Here is a 21,335-nt window from a genome sequence, read left to right on the forward strand (position 1 = left end):
AGCTGAATTCCACCAGGGACAGCAGTGGCTGTGGGGGGTTGCAAAGGGAGATTAGAGAGTAAGTGTTCCAGGAATAGGGAGAAGCATCTGCAAAGGTTTTGGAGACACATCTGGGGGGGGAAAAAAAAAGTAGTTCCAAATACCTGGAGCATAGCATTCTCAAGAGGGTAGAACAGGTGAGCAAGGCCTTGAGACTTGTTAGGGAATTTGGACTGAGGGTAATGGAGAGCCAGTGAGGATTTTAAAGCAGAAGAATGACAGAATCTCATTTGTGTTTAGAAAAATCATCCTGGCAGCTGTGTGGAGAATGGAGTAGAAAAAGCCAAGATAAAAGGCAGGGAGCATGCTGAGAGATGACAGTAGCCTAACCTGACTTAAATGGCTGTGGAAATGAAGAAAAATAGATCCAAGAGGTATTTTATGTATGAAATTATCAGAGCTTGGCCATCTATTTTGGATATGAAGATGAGCAGGAGAAAAAAGCCTGGAATGACTTGGATGACTTCACTGGGATGGGCAACACTGGAGGATGGGCAGGTTTCCCAGGAAGGAGGACCAGTTCCATTTTTAGATCTGTGGGTTTGAGCTGAGTGAAAGTAGCCAGTGGGAGATTCTGGACTCAGAAGAAAGATCAAGGCTTGAGGTGAAAATCTAGGGAACATCATGGTCTAGGTGGCAATTGAAGCCAGGGGAGAGGCTGAGAACACCCAGGGAGACGAGGGAGAGAAAGAAGCAACAAAGTCTAGAACACAGCCCCAAGGAATACCAATTTACAGGAGCCCGAGATGGATTTCCAGAAAAGGAGGAGAGACCAGGAGAGAGGGATATAACAGAAGTCAAGGTGTGTGGTGGGGGAGGGGTCGTGAGGGAGTATGACAAATGGTCATTTTCAAGTGTTACAGAACTATAGTTCACGAAATAGACAATGTCATGGATTGTAAAACACACTAATATTTTATGGCCCATTAAGAATCAGTGCTGCCAGGTAAACTGGCACATTCTGATTTCAGAGATAAAAATGCTAAACACCGTAAGTGTATGCTAGAATCAAAGAGGTATGATTCATTGAGAACTACAAAGTGTCCTTTAGATTTATCAGCAAAGGAGTTATTGACTATGGTGAGAGTAGCATTAGTGGAGTATGGGGGTGAGGAGCAAGATTAAAGTAGCCTGAGAAATGAAGAGGGATGGGTATTGGGTTTAGGGGTGCTTAATAAATTGCATAGATTCCCCCAAGAGTTCTGAACCAAGAGAGAAAATAAGTATGACGGGTACAGGTCAAGGCATCACCTTTTATTTTCCAGATAAACCTAATGTTAGAGAATGTGCTTTATATTTGCATCCAAGAAGGCTTCCTAATATTGAGACCCAGAATTAGACCCACCTTGTGATGATGACCAGCACAACCCTCTTCCTATGTGGGTCTGCTCCATAAATCTTATGGCAGAGGAGGACAGAAAGAACATCCTTCCTACAGGCAGTTCATTCCCGAGGAGAGAGCAAAGGGCTGGTCTACACATGAGTTTGTTCTCCCTGCAAACCTATCAGTCAGGTGAAGATTCAGAACATGATGCAGCTGGAACCACCTTACTATGGAGAGACATATCAGGAATGGGGACAAAGTAGTTTTCCTTAAGAGTAGGAATGCAAGCTGAGGCGGGCAGATCACAAGATCAGGAGTTTGAGACCAGCTTGGTCAACACAGTGAAACACCCCGTCTCTACGAAATATACAAAAATTACCCAGGTGTGGTGGCAGGTGCCTGTAATCCCAGCTACTGAGTAGGAGAACCGCTTGAACCCAGGAGGCGGAGGTTGCGGTGAGCCAAGATTGCACCACTGCACTCAGGCCTGGGTGACAGAGCTAGACTCTATCTCAAAAAAAAAAAAAAAAAAAAAAAAAAAAAAGTAAGAGACCAGAGATAATGTAAATAAGACTACCAAGAAGTTTAGTTGATAAAGGAAAGTGAACCCAGCTCAACCAGGTGTCTTCCTTCCCAACCATCCAACTTTTTTTCCTGCTTTTTGGAAAAATTGTCTATTTATTTCATGTATATCTTAATTATCTCACCTCACCATAAAAAGGCGAGCTCCATTCTCATCTTCTCTATGAAATCTCAATAGTCCTGCCTAGCCTTGCCTCTCCCATATCTTGGTATTTGTTAATGTTGTTTTATACTTCACTGTTACACACATATGGAAGTTTTGTCTCCTTATATTGTAAGCATCATCTCTGTATCAATCTCTTTGAAGATAGAGATGATCTCATAGCCTTCTGTTTTATCCCCCTGAATCACTGGAATTCTGCCTGATCCATAATAGGTAAGGCCAGGTTGTTGAACTGGGCTGAATTGCGTGGAGAGAGATGGTAACACAAAACCCCACCTTTGGAAACTTTCAGTCTACTCACTGCTTGGGAGAGAAAGTCAAGTGCACTTCCCATGGAACCTGGCGTATAATCTTACAGGTTCTTGGGTGTGTTTCATTGACCAGATTTGTGGCTGACATACTCCAGTGTCCCATCTCTAATATAGAGATGGTATGCTGAAGAGCATAACCATTGCACTCCTTTGTACCAACATCAAAAAACAAAAACAGAAACAAATGTTTCTTGAATATCTCTGAGATCTCCCACAAAACCTAGAATGAGACAAAACTTTTCTAGGCATAGATGCCCTTTAGAGAAGTAGAGTGAAATACAGGCCTGTCCCTGTAGCCAAGGCCCCCTCAGCACCTCCATTGCTTCCTTTCTTTGTTGGCGTAAGAAATCCAAAAAAACATGTCGGTTAAGCACTTGACACCCCAACACAATCAGATAAGACCTTAGAGCTAAGGCTTTATTCCTGCTAGTGTATTTTCACTACTTACATGCGAAAACAAGTTGATGAGATTTCCACTGTGTCTGTCTGTCTTTGATGTATGTTCTAATATCTGTAAACTGTAGCAGATAAAACAAGGTCACATACTGCCAGCAGCATTTATTTTTTGCATTAATGATAAAAAGCAGAGCTTTGTACCTTTACTACAGATAAGAGATGGCAACATTTATAAGATGTCAAAACTTTGTTTACCTACTCTTCTCCCATGTGGGAGAGTTATTAAGTGTTCAAAATCAACTTGAAAGGCTGGACTTCAGCACCATTGGGGTGAGGCACAGAATGGGTGCTGGGCACCTGAACCTGGCACACTATGAGTCCTCCTCACTAATCCTTGCTTTCTGGTCCACAGTCAGGGCTGGGCTGGAAAGTGAGTGATATTACAAAGCTTTCAGTTCAAGTTGCTGGAGCTTTTGCTCTGAATGTGCTGCCAGAGTCTTCATCATCATTTTACTCTTTAGTCCATTAGACACATGGAAGCTCATGCTTTTTCTTAGAGCAGGTGAAAAAAGCACCTATGTATATACCTCTATCACAGAGGTCAACATATTGTACTGACCCACTGGATCATGGACTCCTGAATTGGCTAGGTTGCAGGTTCAGCTGCTCCAACAAAAACCCAAAAGAAAGGAAGCTTAGACAAGATGGAAGCTTATTCTCCTCTTACATAGCAGTCCAGGTGTAAGAGGGCTGGTGTGGCAACCTTGTGGTCTTAGGCACCCAGCCTCCTCCTAGTGTGATACGTCACCCTAAATAGGTTGTTGCCCTTGGCCTCCTGGTCCAAGTTAGCTTACATCCTTATTCCTGCCAGGAGGAAGGGGAGAAGGTATAGGGAAAGGCAAACATGGTCTTTCTCTTTAAGGAAATGATCTGAGATTGCACACATCCCTTCTACACACCTCCCCTTAGTCAGAACTTGAACAGATGGCCACACTTACCTGAAATTTAGTCTTTATTCTTGTTGTCATTATGCCTAGCTAAAAGTCATGAGTTCATTACCATAAGAGGAAAGAATTGATTTGGGGGAAACAGCTGGAAACCTACCTAAGCCATCACTCGGTAAGGTCAAAATCTTGTCTCCAGTTTATCCTTCTTTCCATCACCTAGCATTATGCCCACCCAAGGCAGGTGTCATTGAATGTTGATTGAAGAGGAGGGCTGCTTGAGGGAGGGAATGCAGAGGATGACACCCTGGGAACCTTGCGTTTCCTTTGCCAGCATGGAGACCACGAGGCAGTCACAGGCAATCATTTAACCTCTTCAGAACTCACTTTTCTCTCTTTAAAATTAGGCTGAGAATCCCTGTGGAATTTGCTTCACAGTGCTGTTGGGAAGATTTTTCTTTTATGGTGGCTACTATTTATTGAAGCCCTACTATGTTCTAAGCATGGTGCTAAGTTTTCTGTTGACATTCATTCATGTAAACTTCGCAGCAGCCCAATGAGATGGTGTCTTAGTCTATTCCAGCTGCCATAACAAAATACCATAGACTGCGTAGCTTATAAACAACAGAAATTTATTCCTCACAGTTCTGGATGCTGGGAAGTCCAAGATCAAGGTGCCAGCAGATTTGGTGTCCTGTGAGGGTTCACTTTCTGATTCAAAGATGGTGCCTTCTTACTGTGTCCTCACATGGGGAGGAAACTCTCTCGGCTTTCTTTTATAAGGGCACTAATCTTTTTTTCTTTTTTTCTTTCTTTCTTTTTTTTTTTGAGACAGAGTTTCACTGTTGTTGCCCAGGATAGAATGCAATGGCACAATCTCAGCTTACTGCAACCTCTGCCTCCTGGGTCCAAGCAATTCTCCTGCCTCAGCCTCCTGAGTAGCTGCGATTACAAGTGCTCGCCACCACACCCGGCTAATTTTTGCATTTTTAGTAGAGATGGGATTTCACCACATTGGCCAGGCTGGTCTCAAACTCCTGACCTCAAGTGCTCTGCCCACCTCGGCCTTCCAAAGTACTGGGATTACAGGTGTGAGCCACTGTGCCCGGCCAGGGCACTAATCTTAATCATAAAGGTTCCATCTTCATGACCCAGTTATCATCTAGAGATCTCACCTCCAAATACCACTATATTGGGAGTTAGGGTTTTAGCATATAAATTTGAGGGGGTGGGGACACAAATATTCAGACCATAGCAGGTTGGTATGATTAGCCACATTTTATAGTTGAGTAAACTGAGGCTGGGAGAGATTTAGTAAGATGCGCAGTGCTGTTCATTTATATATACATTCAACAACCATTGAGTGCCTGCCACGTACCGGAGACAGTGCTGGGTATGCAGCAGTTCCAAGTACGATGGGTGTTTCCAGGGGGAAACAGAATGAAGAGGACATAAATAATAGGGAGCTACTCTGCTCAAGGGATCAGAGAGGAGGTTTGGGCATATTTTGAAGGATGAGCAGGAGTCATCCAGGCCAAGGAGTAGGGTGAAGTGTCTGGGGCAGTGCCTGGAAAGCCCTGATGTGAGACAGGAGCCAAACTTAAAGGGACTCCAAGACTCCCAGTGTGACTGGAGGGCAGGGAGTAGGAGGAGAAGTCCAGCAGTGGCCACCACAAGTCCTCGATGGGTTGAACCTGGCTTGCAGCCAGCTTGTCTAGCCCCAAAACTCATACTGAAAGAATAGATGATCAAGTTCTTGGAAAACGTGTTGAGGGCAGTACTGGGGAGGAGGAGATTTGGGCATATTCTCTTTTTGTCTTAGTCATGGCTTTACGAACTGAAGAGAGGGCCTGGATTTCACATAGGTGGTATAATCCAGGTGGTCTGAGAACTGAGCCCTTGTCATTGTTCCCCTGAATGATCTAGTTCAGTGAGTATGCACACATTCTGCTTAGGGCTTGCCTGGAAAGATTAATCCAGTTCCCCTTATCTGTCTTATAAGAAGTTTTTTTCTAGGGCCAGGAGAGAGGATGCCCCTTCCTCGGAGCCTCCCTCAGCTATGGCAGGACTCTGCAGCTGCATTTCATCATCCTGATGAAGTGAATGAAGAAACCCCTCTTGTCCTGAAATGGCATGAGGACAAAGGACTTCCTGATACCCTAGGGAAGAGGAATAAAGGCAGTGGGGTAGGGGGAGGAGGGCAACCTTTACTGTACTTGGTGTTTCTGGCACCTCTCTGAGCCTCCCAGAGAAGCCGCCAACAGAGTAGTGGATCTAAACCTTTAAACAGCTACTCACTCAACAAGCTGATGTTTCTCACTCTCAGTGTACAGAGTGTGGAAGGTGCTGAGGTGAGTTTGCTGCCAAATGAGGAAACCAGGCACTTTCCTCTAAGGATTACAAAATATAACTCTCATTTCTACAGGTGAATGAAGGAACAGATAATTCAAAATAAGGGGTGGTTCAGAGGCTTACATGGCTTTTCAGTTTTGTTTGTTTGTTTGAAAAGGAGTCTCGCTCTGTCATCCAGGCTGGAGTGCAGTGGTGCGATCTCGGCTCACTGCAAGCTCCATCTCCCGGGTTCACGCCATTCTCCTGCCTCAGCCTCCCAAGTAGCTGGGACTACAGGCGCCTGCCACCACGCCCGGCTAATTTTTTGTATTTTTAGTATAGACGGGGTTTCACCGTGTTAGCCAGGATGGTCTCGATCTCCTGACCTTGTGATTGGCCCGCCTCGGCCTCCCAAAGTGCTGGGATTACAGGCGTGAGCCACCGCTCCCGGCCGTGGCTTTTCAGTTTTGCTAAAGAGGCAGATCTTTGTTTCTCAAGGCCTTTGCTTATGCTGATCCCTCTGCCTGGAATCATCTCCATGCTTCAGCTTTATGCTGCTTAACTTGAACTCATCCTTCAGGTTGCAGCTCAGACATTAATCTTGGAAGACTTCCCTTATCCCTTGAACTTGAGCTGGATACCCCTCCTGGACTCTCCCTTGTTATAGCCCCTAACACATTATAGTCACCTGCATCTCCTTCCCCCACTGCATCTGCTGTTCCACTGTTACACCTCATCCCCTAGAACAGTGCCTGGCAAAAGTTGCATGAATGACTGAATGAATTTTTTTTTAATTGATTTGGGTCTAGAAATAATGATCTCAACAGCAGGTAGTAAGTTTAACATTAGAATTATATTTTGTGGAGTACATTATAACACTGTGAGATAGTCCTTAAAAGAGCGTATAATAGGAAATAGTGAAGAGAAGCAGCCAGAAATTTCATTTTTTTCTGATCTCCCAGACCTGCCAAGCTCACTCAGAGCCTGTCTTTGAATAAACAGCACCTTCTCTGGAGGGTTCCAGACTTAGTTGTAGGGTTCAGATCAGAATTGCTTCCCTGCCACTCTTCAACCTCAGGAAGGCTATTGATCCTTCCAGGGTCCCAGAGTTCCAGCATCTCTTGAATTCACCCTGGTAATCCCATTTCACCCTACCCACCCACCTTCAGCTTTCTCAAGTGGCTGGCTGTTCTAGCCTTTGCCCTTCATTAAACCAAATTGCCTGCAGGGACTTAGTTTTCTTCTGTGCTGTGCCCCTCCCTGGCCCTGTGCCACCTCAGCCCTGTGTCCCACTTCCTACCTATGTTTTGTGGATGTTCTTCAGTCCTACATTGGTACCCCATAGGGATGTTTATGTCCACTGCAGAAGTGGAGGTTCAGTAAAGACAGCTGCATATAATTGGGGGGAAGAGGAGGAGGATTAATTATTACTGAGATGTTTGCCTGGAGTTTTAATTAGGCTGCCTTTCCTTACTTCCTTCTTTTTTTTTTTCCCAGCTCAGAATGTCCATTTAGAATGTTAGTATTTTAGAGACTTGGAACATTAAGTTTTAACATTCTGCACCCAGAGCCTCAGTGTAATAAATAAATCAATAGGCTGATTGCCTCCAGTAGTTTGATTGCTGAGTGCATTGGGGTACCTTTTGTTCTTGAGTGAATGATTATTTTACACACTGGCAAACAAGAAACAAATGTGGGTGTAGTGCTTGTCCGGGCTTCTGATTTGCAACCCTGACCTGGGAAGTCATTATTTCCAGCATTGTGTGTAACTTACAAGCAGCTTGCCAAATGTTCTATCTCCTTCCCCTTGACAGTTCTCCCAAGTTATGTGTGTCATAAAAACATTTTGCATTTGCCAGAATAGTCCTGAGTTTGTTTTGGATCTGACAGGTCCTCTGATATTACATTCTTAAATCTCACTAACAGATAATTTATACCAAAACTACTGCCTTGACAGGAAGTAAAGTTATATGATTTTCAATTTGGGTTGAAAATCAACTCAAGTTATGACAATACTGAGACTCTTAGACCCTACAGATTAATCATGATTATCTTACTGTGAAGTACTTTTTGTAGTAGGATCTACCCTCCATTTATTTTTTCTGTCAAAACCTGTGATTGGAAAATGTTTCATAATGGGAATGTTGTCATTTCTACAGATGCACTTATTTATTTCATGGTGTATTCCGACCACAATATGGTTGCCCCTTGTTTTATGCAATAGATATGCCCCTGAAGAGTTGCTTATAAACTGAATTTTTATAGATATACGGGTAATTACATGCACATGCAGTGCTACTATTTTACCTAATAGTTTCTTTTATAATTAGAAAAACGACTCCCAAATTCATTTGAAAAGTATAACACTCATATATTGGGTCTTGTTTAGATGAAGTAATCTTAATACGAATCAGGCAAGATTATCAACTAGCTTCTACTCTCGATAGTTCTGGCTTATACCACATTTCATCCCAATAGGAGACTGCAGGTTTTATACATTCTACATTTTCTCACAGATACTCAAGACACTTCCAGAAGAAAATCTGCCCCTCTTAGAGCCACCCCTTCCTTGCTGTCTCTTGTATCATTCTTTCAGGGAAGGAAGTGGGGGATGCCAGCTCAGAGTTGGGATGATTTGTGATGTTCTGCTGGAATATTACGTAACCTGGCAGGTAATTTTTTTTTTTTTTTTTTTTGAGACAGAGTCTTGCTCTGTAGCCCAGGCTGGAGTGCGGTGGCCCAATTATAGCTCACTGCAGTCTCAAACTCCTGGATTCCTGGGTTCAAGCAATCCTCCCATCTCAGCCTTCTGAGTAGTTGGAACTACAGGTGCATGCCACCATGCCCAGCTATTTTTTATTTTTTGCAGAGGCAAGGTCTCGCTTTGTTGCCCAGGCTGGTCTCAAGCTCCATGATTCTGTGTATTCTGGCTATCTATTGCTGTGTAGCAAACCGCCCCTAAATTTAGTGGCTTAAGAAACTTATTATTGTTTCTTCCATTCTGTGGGCTGTTTAGCTCAGCTGGTTGGTTCTCACTTGCACTTCCCACATGTGGTTGCAGTCAGGCATTGACTGGGGCTGTAGTCATCTGAAGGCTGGACTGAGCAGGACAACTAAGATGGCTTCTTGACATGACTGGCAGTCGAGACTGTCAGCTGAGAGCTCAGCTGGGCTGTGGGCCACAGCACATACATGTGACCCCTTGTGTGGCTTGTGCTTCTCACTTGTTGATTGGGTTCCAAGAGGGAGAGTCCCAAGAATGAGTGTTCTAAGAGATCCAGGCAGAGCCTGCAAGGCTTCTTATGACCTTGACTCAAAATCCCAGAACATTGCTTCTTCCACTTTCTATTGGTTGAGGCCAGTCAGTGACTAAGGCCAGCCCAGATTCAAGGGGAGGGAATTAGACTTCACCTCTTGATGTGAGTTGCAGCATGTGTGTACCGTATGGAAAAGAATGGGTGGGGCCTATTTTTTAACTACCTACCATAATGTTCTGGAGGAAGGATATTCTCTAGAGGAACAAGATGACACAAATATGAAGGGTGCATGAGCCATTGTGGGCAGTATAGGGAGGTTATAGAACGCTTAATACATATAATATTTACAAATGAATTGGCCAGCCTTGTTGGTTAGAACTGAGTACTAGGGAGTACACAATAAATGAGCCTATTTCCATGGAAGCCAGTTAGCATCCTACAGAAAGAAACATTTCCCTCTACTGACCCCAGCCCTAAATTAGCCACCCATGTTACAGATGATTGAAAAAAGAACTTGGTGAGGGAATCTAAGTAGCACAGTTTTAAAGACATATTTGCCTGGAAGCTACCCCAAGCATGTATCCTATTCACATTGACTCAGTAAAACCATCTTTGTAAATTAGAACCACAAACACATAGAGAATTGTGAAGTAATGTCTAGTATCAATGTTTTTCAGCTCACATTCTGGAGGTGCTTAGGGAAGGCTGTGCCCACAGATATCTTACATACTTAGAATGGATACTTTTTGATGTTTGAGGTAAAGTCAAGTTCTATCCATGTACTTGAAGTATAATTACCTCCTTAGCTTTAATCAGGAAAACAGCTGGCCTATTAAACACACTGAGCTACAGGTCCTTTGATTTCAGCTGTGGAGCTTGGCCTATCTGGATGTACAGGCTGACAACTCCCTTGAATACATTACTTTTCACCCTTTGTAGCATTTTTTCCTTCCTCTTGCATACTCCTCGTTGGCTCCCTGGGGATTCAAATTTGTGTTTATCGTGCTGAAAATTTAGAGGCAAGATAAACAACATTTTAAGCTATTTATAACCAGAGGCTATGCCAGAAATGAATTAGGCTTTGCATTTGACATATGTTAAAATGTTGCTTGCTGGCAAAGGTAGGAAGAATATCCCTAGGTGTGAAAAGCAGATGGTTAGAGACGATTTGATAAAGCTTTGACCCAGAATATGGCTATATGGGATTAGTACTTATCTTAATTTGGGCTTCTATAACAAAATACCGTAGTCTGGGTAACTTATAAACAACAGAAATTTATTTCTCTCAGTTCTGGAAGCTGGAAGTCTGAGACCAGGGGCCAGCATTGTCAGGTTCTGGTGAGGGCCCCCTTCTGGTTTGCAGACTGCCTACTTCTCATTGTATCCTCACGTGATAGAAAGAGCACAGGAGAGCTCTTAGGAGTCCCTTTTATAAGGACATTAATCCCATTTATGAGAGGCTCCACCCCCATGACTTAATTACCTTCCAAAGGCTTCACTTCCTGACATCATTGCACTAAGGGTTAGGATTTTAATATATGAATTAAGGGGAGGGGCACAAACATTCAGTCCATAGCATTATTCTATTGACTTATTAAATGTATTCTTGTGGAATGCTAGGGATAGAGAGGATCCTGGAGATGCCATTTATATAGAGCCTATATTTTTATACCACCAGGAGGACATTTAGCAAGGGTAAGGAACATACTCTGGAAGGAGGTATGGGAGAGAGGATGAGAAAGAGGCACCATACAAACATAAACCTTAGGTTGGTGGACATGCTATGGTAAGGAGAGAACTCTACACTTGTCTGACTTCTTCCATGTGGATCATCCCAGAGAGAGGAAACCTCTCTTGCTCATTAGATTTCTGATGAAGAGTCCACATGCTCCCTTAAATATTCACCTCTCAGTCACACTAATATAGACCCACCACAGTCTACCTCCATTCTTTCCTTCTGCCTATCAATATTGGTTGAGCTCCTACCATGTGCAGGCACTGTGTTATGTGGATGAATAAGACAAGACACATGAGCTATCAAGTTGAGATACATGCAATAAACCAGTAAATAAGTAATATAATGAAAGATTATTATCAGTGTTATAGGGGAAAAAGGGAGTGTGATAAAGAATAATGGGTGTGTGTGTCCTATTTTGGATAGGATGATCAAGATAACCCTTTGAGGAGGTGACATAAATGATCTCAAAGTGATTAAACTTTGGCATGTGTTAACTGCTACTTTAACATTTCTTAAACTGCATGTTGTTAAGGATGTTATTAAGGTTCACGTTAAAATAGCGTTTGCCTTCTCTGAGCCCAATCTGCAGAATGCTGAAAGGACAGCAATTCTGGGGAATAGAGGGAAGCCAGCTGGATGGGCAGACCTCTCCTGGCCAACACTTTCCTCATGACAACCTTCTCTCCTTAGGAAAAGGAGACGTGTTTGGAGATGTGTTCTGGAAGGAAGCCACCCTTGCCCAGTCCTGTGCCAACGTTAGGGCCTTGACCTACTGTGATCTGCATGTGATCAAGCGGGATGCCCTGCAGAAAGTGCTGGAATTCTACACGGCCTTCTCCCATTCCTTCTCCCGGAACCTGATTCTGACGTACAACTTGAGGAAGAGGGTGAGCTAAAAGTTTCAGTTATTTTCTACGAAGAACAGTCTCTGTGCACTTTGGATAATCACTGTGACCAGAAAAGTCCCTTTGCTGTTTATTTAAGTAGAGTAATTGGTTCTAAAGAGGATCTGTTTGTTGTTTGCTCTGCAGGGCTTTTGCTATAAAATGGAGGAGAGAGGGGATGTTGCTAGATTAGAAGACGGATCCGTTTTGGTGCAGAAGGGATTTATTCATGTGCGTGGAGGGGGCAGGGAGGTGGCTTTTTTTCCCCCCATCAATATCTAGACCTGCTAGCATTTTGAAAAGATGAGTAAAATGTGAGGTTGCTAGTCAGCAACATGGCTCTGTGGGGCCATTTAATTAATGTAAACTGAATTCTCTGTGGTGACTGGGATTTGCTGAGTAGTATGAAGCCATTAGCCTGCCAGCTAGTAATGATAATTTTTTAACAGATATGAAAATGATTTAGTTGGGTCCAGAGAATAAGAGAGACATGGAATTTGTTTGTCTAGAGGATATTTTGCATTCAACTCCCAACTAAACTGTTTGAGAAATGATTGGTGGTTTAAGAACCAGAAGATCTTTGACCTGAAGTTGTTTCTTTCACTCTCAAATCAACAGAACTCCTCCATCTATCTCTGTGAGGATTAAAGTATTGGTCTTGTACTCTTGAGGTTTTCATGACGGATTTTCTTGCACTTCATCTCTCTAACTCTTTTGGTTAAAACAATAACAAGATAGCTCTGCACCTGGAGAAATCATATGGAAAGGTTGTCATAGGAATCTTTCCTAAAATGACCTCATAATCTTTCTCCCAACCTGCTCGCTGTCTCATGGTTCCTATTTACATTGTCTGATTTGTCCTGGGGTTCCAAGTTAGAAACCCTGGCATCAATGTTGATGCTGCTTCCCCCTCTCTGAGGCCTTGTGTTACTCAACAGATCCTGTTGGTTCTGCCTAAGCGCTCAATTCTAAGTCAGTACTTTGCCTTCATCCTCAAGGCCGCCACAGAATTCTCAGGACACAAAGCTCTTCATTAAAAACCTTCCTCATGCCCTAGCTGGATCATGCAATGGGCTCCAAACTCACCTTCCTGCCTCATGTCTGCCCTCAGTGGAGTGCTTCCTTCTTATGGCTGCTTGACTGACCTTAAAAATCTGATCTGTCAGTCTCCCACCTGACTAAAGGATAATATCTGTACATTTCAGCATGGTGTATGTGATTGTCCACATCTGGCCCAAACTTAACCCCTGAGCCCCAGCCTCAACCACTTATCCCCATGCCCACCTTCCCCACCCTGAACTGCCACCATGAGAATTCCACACAGTACTCCAAGCACACCACATCCCTTCAGAGTGCCGTGTCTCTGCCTGCTGCTTTCTCAACCTGGAATTCTTTTCTGTGTGTGACAAACCCCTGTTAGCCCTGAAAACTGCTGAAATATTTACTTTTTCATTCATCAAACCCAGTATTGTGCCAACTGAACTAGACTAGACATATAAAACCCAATGATACTCAGTTCCCTATCTCTGGGAACCTAAAGTCTAATGGAAAAGATTAACACAAGAAAGATAAATGCGTAGAAGTGCTAAGTACAGTGATTGTGATTTGAACAAGGTATTATGGGAGCATAAAGGAGGGAGACAGCTAAAGGGAGTCAAGGATTAATTGTCAGGGGTGATACCTGAGCTGAATCCAAGGAATGAGTTTGCCTAACAGAAGGGGCCAATGATCTACTGGGAGGGGCAGTTTGAGCAAAGCCTGGAGAAAGGAAACAACCCTTTGTCTTCTAAGTCCTTTGTACAAGGTTCCAATGCCTTTGTACAAGGTAGTCCAATGCTGGGCTACCCCAGCAATATTCCACCTGTTTTAAATCCCTTGGACTATCTTTTGGGTCCCTGCACAGAGACCTGTGAAGGCAAGGGCTTGGTGCCTTAGTATCCTCGGTGCATAAATGAGTGTGGGGTGCCTAGAATTAATAAATATTTGAGGATGGCAAGGAGAAAGAGATGGGCCTCAACTCTGGGCGTCAACTTCCACATAATACAATGCAAGATTGTGGCAAGATGGTTTTTATAGTTCTGTGGTTTGAAACCTGGCCATTTAAATTCTAGTGGAGGGTGGGCAGTGGTGGAGAAATGTGCATCCAATGTTCTTCCTGGTTGATCTGTTGGTTGGGAACATGGGATGCTTGCTGGTGATACATTTAGCCAAGTGGATTCTCTTATAAGCTATTTTTTGATGTATTCCTTCTTTCTATGAAAGCAAGTTGATTATAATCAGCTTTCAGTGTTGCTGATAATATAGGTTGAAAAAATATGCAGTTTGGGTTATTTGGAGGAGTAATCTTCTTGGAATAATTGTGGCTCAAGTAAATCTGTCTTTAAAAAAAAAACAAGAATGACAACAAAAACAATGACACCTCAGTGGTCAGATTTTTTCTGTAAGTACAGAGTGATAGCTCTGCAGAAGAGAAGATGCAGGGGCTACATTTTTGAAGGGCTGTTGTGGAGGATTTTTTATAGCCACAGGGTACAGAGGAAGAACCAAAATTATAGACAGATTTTGGCACAGTATAAAAAGTCTTTTGAAAAAAAATCAGAGCTCCCCAAAGAATGAAATAGGCTGCTTTGAGTGTATCAAATTTGTTATTATGAGGGTACTTGGCATCTCCTAGGTACCCATATTCAGAAACATTGTGGAAGGGACTTAGGCGACTGTTGGAGAGTCAAACTAGCTGACCTTCAAATTTTCTTCTAACTCTAAGTGACTATGTATGAGTCTGGTATGGATCCAGAGGAAGTTTAGTGAAAGCCTTTGTGTAAAGAGGTAGCCATTCTTTTTTGGAAAAAAAAAAAGAGGCTTGTCATTTTATTATTGCCATTGTAGTCTCTCATTGTGTCCTTCTGAGAATTAATTCATAGTTACGTAGGGCATGGAAGACAAGAACATTACATGCATGAATTATTCTCCTAGCTATTTTTTTTTTCCTGGTAAAGTAAAGTGTATTGTTGTAGCTGTTTCTATCTTGGCAAAATTAAGTGTTTTATTTGCTAAGATTCTTGACAACACAGTGCCTTTGACATCTGTCTAGGGAGTTTCTTGATCTTATTGATCTTCTCCAATGTGCAGCAAAGACTCTGAGCTAGAAGATGACTTGGTAACCATTCAATCTCTTCTCTACTTCCCTAACACCCTCATTTCACATTTTATAGAAAGGTCACAGAGCTGGGTTGGGATGAAAGAATTGGAGCCAGAAGTGACACCTTGGCCAAAGTCTTCCTGATCACAGTTTCCTGTTCTACTCTAGCCTCTGTATTCTAAGCCACATCCCTTTTTCCCTAAATCCAAGGGTATGAACATCACCTAGCTCTCAGCTCTGCTCTTGGAACCCAACTCAGGAAGAAACTGTTGCCTTCCTCCATTTCCTCCAAAGCCACATGAGGGCACAGACAAGGATGAAAGAGGCAGAACCTGGAGGCAAATCCAGCATTTTGGCCTTTAGTTTTTCTTGCTTGTGAGGTCTGAGCCAGGTGAGACTTTGGTCTGGGTCCTGCTTCTGCCACTTATTGCTTCTATAATTCTGGATGAGCTATAAAAGCTTCCTTTTCTGTAAAATGGGGATGATGAAAATTTCTAACTTGTAGGATAGTTGCAAGCATTAAATAAGATAATATTTGCAAAGCTCACATGAAGCCTTACTACTACATAGTGAGTGCTCAATTCATTTGTATGTTATTGTTATTTTGTTCCGTCCACGTGATTGATACCCTATTCTTTATTATCCTGTGCCTTTTGTAAAGTAAAAAGAAGGCAATTCCTCTGCCTTTGTTCATGCAGGGTTATTGCCCTGCGCAATGTTCTGTGGGGTAGGTGTTATCCGCAGGTTCTCTGCACCTCTTGCAGCAAAGGAGGGATCAGTCGCTCTGGGAAGTGGAATCCATTGCTGGCCTTGCTGCCTCTTCAGCTCCTGACAGTGAAGAGGTCAGCATTTGCCCACTGTTTTGGCCAGTTCCATTCTTGGAGGGAAAAATCAGGCTATTTTGAGATCTTAGGTCAGTTAACAGGAAGTCTAGAGGGAGGCACAAAAGAAAAGCACAGCGCTATTGTTTCTTCTGAGGGAGGTGGCTTGTGGCTATTCATGAAAAGAAGGGGAAGTAGAGCCTTCCTCATCAAACCCTTGGCTCTCTAGGGTGCAAGGTCTATGCGCTTTTTCCTCAAAGCCTAGAATCATCTTGTGTCTGTAATCAGAGCTTTGCAGACTATAAACAGTAAATTACTACCAACTCCAGATATTGTACAAGCTACGTCACAGTATCAGTACGTGTATGTCAGCTTATTACATCTTCGGAACAGCCTCATGACATTACTGTATCATTCCCATTTCTCAATGGAATAAACTAGGACCCTGTGAGGAAGAAAACCCCTTTTCCAAGGTTGCCCGGTTAATAAGTGGCAGATTCCAAACCTGGCATGTGCTCTTCTGGCTAAGCAGTGTCACATTCTGTGGTAGCCTCAGTGAAGTGTGGCTCTCAGCTGTTCCCATATTGGCATTCTTTGGCTTCTGCATTCTTCTAGTCTGTTAACTTTTCAGGAGTGGCTTGGGTTGTCTCCTAAGTATCTTTCTCCAATGGCCTTTGCCACCGCCAATACACTCAGAAACATGTACGGTAAAACCACAGTAATACCCCAGGTTGGGAGATGTGACAAATTTCCCCCTCGTAGTGACAGGCACACAGCAAGTAGCTGGGTGTGATGGGTGTGGGAGGCATGACACATTTCACTTTCGTTAGGCAGCGGGTTAACCCGGCCATGCTATTAGTAACTCACTAGAAAGGGCAATGCTTTGAGTCTAAGGACTATGTTTGAATACTGATTTGACTGCTGACCAGCTATGTGCCTTTGGGCAAATTACTTAACCATTCAGAGACTCAGTTTCCTTGTTTGTGAAAAGGGGCCGATACAAGTCCTTCCTAATTAGGTTTTTTGCATTTTGTTTATTTAAGTTCTGGGATACATGTGCAGAACGTACAGGTTTGTTACATAGGTATACATGTGCCATGGTGGTTTGCTGCACCTATCAACTCATCATCTAGGTTTTAAGTCCCATGTGCATTAGGTTTTTGTCCAAATGCTCTCTCTCCCCTTGCCCCCCCACACCCCAAACAGGCCCCAGTGTGTGATGTTCCCCTCCCTGTGTCCATGTGTTCTCATTGTTCAATTCCCACTTATGAGTGAGAACATGTGTTGTTTGGTTTTCTGTTCCTGTGTTAGTTTGCTGAGGATGATGGTTTCCAGCTTCATCCATGTCTCTGCAAAGGACATGAACTCATTCTTTTTTATGGCTGCCCTAATTGGGTTTATTGAGAAGTTTACATACAGTAAAACAAACAAAAAGAAAAAGTGACACATTACCTGCAGGAACCACTCAATACATATTTTTCCCTTTCTCCTCCCCACTGCCCATCCCCTACTTCCACCTCCAGTCTTAGAGGTTCTGAATTCACACTTTGTTGCCCTTGGTTAATAACCAGACATTTCTTTAGTCGATGTTTCACTTGGGCTCTACTTTCCTTTCAACCTGAGATAAGGTTTCACTCCCCAGGTCCTAGGGAATTACGTTCTCCTGCTGATCATTAGGACAGTAGAAGCAATGTACCACAATTAAATGATGTGCTGCAGACAAGCAATTAGGTAATTAACAGCAGTCAGTGCATGGGATAATTGGCACGTAGGTAATTGGGAGGGCGGTTCTCATTCTGTGTGTAGGGCTTTATTTTTAAAGCCAATATTGTTGTGTATTGAGTTTGTTTTGTGCAGTGTTTGTTTATATTAATTTGTTCCAGGATGAATTTTTTTTTTTAGTTTGATTAAAGCCCCAACTTAGTGAGTTTGGGAGGGAGCTGGGACTATAGTTACTGATGTTCTCAAAGCTGAGCCCTCCTAATGCCTGTTTTCTAAAACTGAGGTTGCCATAGTGAACTGTCTTGAATACCATATGTACATTTCTAGCCCACTTTAACCAAAGAGCATTTTATTCTGGAGAAGAGAAGATGAAAGCATTGAATGCTTGGAGAAAGCTCTGCTCCTAAGTGGCATTGGAAAGCCTTTAAATTTTCTCCCTGAACAAATTCTTGTGGAAGGTTGATAAGATGGAAAGATAGACCATAAAGCTAGGTACTTAAAAATGTCATCCACTTCCCCCCTGAATCATCATAGCCTAAGTTTTAAAAATGATATCTGCATAGCCCATATTTTCCTTGTCATCCCTCCTATGTGGGCTTCTGTGAAATTAAAATCATCTGTTAGTCTGTCAAGCCAAAAAGATAATAAAATCATGGTGTTGGAATTAGGAGTCGGGGGAGGGGGAGAGATGATGTGAGTGACATGACCATAATTCTTTTAGAACAACAAACTATAAATCAAAATCAAGTTCCGTTTTCCTAAAGAGGATCAGTGAGTGATGTTAGGGACCTGTGCAGTCTTCCATGGGTCCTCAGGTGTTCCCCAGTACCCCGAGAACATTTAGCAGAACCCCATGATGATGCTGGAGGTGGAAGATAATAAAAGTGCTCCATGCTTCATTATGTATGAATTAGCTTAAACTGTAGTCAGGCTATGTCTGGCTATTTTTAAGGAAGTAATAAAGTTCTGGAATGAACATGGGCTTTAAAGCTAGATCTTCACATCCAGGCTCTGCCATTTGCTAGCTGGGGCAGGGGGTCAGGATGGGTGGGCATTGAACAAGTATACCTTGTGGTCTTCCGTGGATCTACATCGCCTACCCCAAATGGTAGTGATGGGAAAGAGTGAGAAAGTGCCAGGCATGTTGCCTCACGTGTGGTAAGTATGTAGCTGTGTTATTTCTCTTCCATTATTCATAGCAATGGGGGCAGCAGAGCAAAGAAGAATAGGAGCCATAGTAGTTTGGCTGGTAGAATAATCATATGGAGGTACTAGACTGGTGGTTTAAAATGTGGATCCTGCAGTCAGAGTATTTGAGTTCAAATCCTGGCCCTACTTAGTGACTTCAGGCCAGTTACCTAACCTCTCTAGGCCCTACTTTATTCAGGTATGAAATAGAGGCCTTAGAAGCATGCTTTGACATGGCAAATTTTCAATGTTTGTATGGCTATAATTATGATAAAGAAGACGATGATAATGATAAGGATGATGACAATAAAATCAATCAAATGTATTAGTTAGCTTTTCTGGGACTTAGATCCCATCTGGTGCTAAAAGTTTTTAAAAAGAAGCGATGGACTGAATTTTAACATCTAGAAATCTCCTGAACAGAAAATTCTAAAATTTGAGCCTGGGCCCCTCAAGTAGCCCTAGAGATCCAGGTGGTTCATCAGTGAGGTTTGGTGAAGAATGGCTCTGTTGGATTCCAAATGGATCTGATTCCTCCTATAACAGAATGAATGGAGGGAATGGTAGAGTCAGATGTGGAAGAGAGGAAGGAGGAGGAAAGTTGTAACTTATCTTTTAATACTCATCAAGTTACTTGATGTACTGTTACATACAGTGTTTACCACAAATTAGAAAAGATCTGGCCTAGCTTAGAAGAGTATAAGGCTAGTGCAGTCTTTTGGAGGAGAGTAGCATCCTTAATAATATTTTCTTAGGTGTATGTAGTTGAGGCATAATAAGGGTAGTGCTAATGGATCCTAGATCAGAAGTTCATCCTCAAGCAAGCAAGTTGGCTTCTTGATGTCTTAGATGTTTAACCCAAGATTTCTCATTCATCTGCTCCCTAAAATTTTGAATGATATCTGTAAGTATTATCTATTATGAAATACCTGTTAAAATCCACTAGAGCTAGTGTTTTACAGAGCACATTTAGGAAGCAGGGTCTAGATGCTCTTTAGTATCTCTTCCAGCTCAAATGATCACTGAATTGTGGAGCGAACAGGTCTTGCCTCTGAAACATCAAGAAGCCAAAATATACTCTAGCACAGGGAATCTCTATCACCTGGTCCTCAGTAAAGTCCCAAACAGAGATTACTGGCAGGGTCTCGCTAATTTCTAAACATCTTCCTCAACTCAGCTCCCCTCCCACCTCTTACAAATGCCCAGTGGCCCGCTCATTTTCTAGTGAGCAGCCAGTCATGTTTTCAAAGTGCATTTCACATGTGCTAATACTAGAAGGCTGTCAAAGGATGTTTTCTAACTAGCTTCAAAGTCCCTCCTTGCAAGTTACTTTCTCATTCTTTCTTTGGCCTAGCCAAATTTCACATTTCGAACCCATCTGCCAAGTTTTTTGGACTTCCTTCTTCCTATTTATTGTTCCTTCTACTCTTAAAAATGTGCTCTGTGGTTTTGAGCATGTCCTTACAAATTTTGACAGTAAGTCATGGAGGTTTTTATTCTAGCCTTTGCTTTTGGTAAGCAGAGTCAGGATTTGAACCCAGGCTGCCTCTCCTCTGATAACAATAACTACTTTATAAGATGTTAGATTAATAAAAGGAAATGTTAGTTCTCCCCCATTTCCAAGGGGACTTTGAATGCCTGCATATGAGCTCACATAAAGAATCTATTCCAGACCAAATGTCCGTGCAGACCATATCTGGTATAATGTATGTCAGAGGTCCACGCGGTTTTGGTTTATCTCTCTGCAAACTTTGTTGTTGGCAATTTACTTTTTACTAATGTCACTTAATGGTCTTTACCCTGCCTGTGCTTGACTTAGATTTCTAGATTGAAATTTTGAATTCATAGTGGGACCCTGACTCCATATATCTTCTCTTTAATTTCTCTAGTCTAGATGAAGCCCCTTGTCTTTTAATCCAATTAGCAACAATCACCTCTTTGTAGCTCTCATTATACTTCCAGTTAACTCCCCACCCCCCCTCACTCTTGTTGCCCAGGCTGGAGTGCAATGGTATGATCTTGGCTTACCGCAACCTCTGCCTCCCGGTTTCAAGTTATTCTCCCACCTCAGCCTTCTGAGTAGCTGGAATTACAGGCATGTGCCACTATGCCCAGCTAATTTTGTATTTTTAGTAGAGACGAGGTTTCTCCATGTTGGCCAGGCCGGTCTCAAACTCCTGACCTCAGGTGATCCGCCTGCCTCAGCCTCCCAAAGTGCTGGGATTACAGGCGGGAACTACCCTACCTGGCCACACTTCTCTGACTTGATCAGCTTTTTTAGAGCTTGGTACAAAGTAAATGTTCAATAATTGAATGAGTCAATCAGTGAAACAACCAACCAACCAACAAAAATATACAAATCTACCAACCAATATTGGGCATGTCCCTCCATCTTATTACTGCTATACATTCTTTTTTTCTTCTTCTTTTTTGAGACAGAGTCTCCCTCTGTTGCCCAGGCTGGGGTGCAGTGGCGCGATCTCGGCTCCCTGCAAC

The 21,335-nt window shown here is 42.8% G+C and overlaps 1 protein-coding gene across 2 annotated transcripts in view; it reads left to right on the forward strand.

Moving 5' to 3' along the window:
* The window catches only part of KCNH1 (potassium voltage-gated channel subfamily H member 1), a 463,623-nt gene that overhangs the window by 357,215 nt on the left and 85,073 nt on the right, over positions 1-21,335 (forward strand). For both annotated transcript variants that reach the window (XM_016938123.4, XM_016938126.4), the window contains exon 10: positions 11,776-11,972. In XM_016938123.4, coding sequence (XP_016793612.1) covers positions 11,776-11,972 — 197 coding nt within the window. The remainder of the gene's footprint in view (positions 1-11,775; positions 11,973-21,335) is intronic.

This window comes from Pan troglodytes, chromosome 1, assembly GCF_028858775.2.
Source record: "Pan troglodytes isolate AG18354 chromosome 1, NHGRI_mPanTro3-v2.0_pri, whole genome shotgun sequence".
Lineage (NCBI taxonomy): Eukaryota > Metazoa > Chordata > Mammalia > Primates > Hominidae > Pan > Pan troglodytes.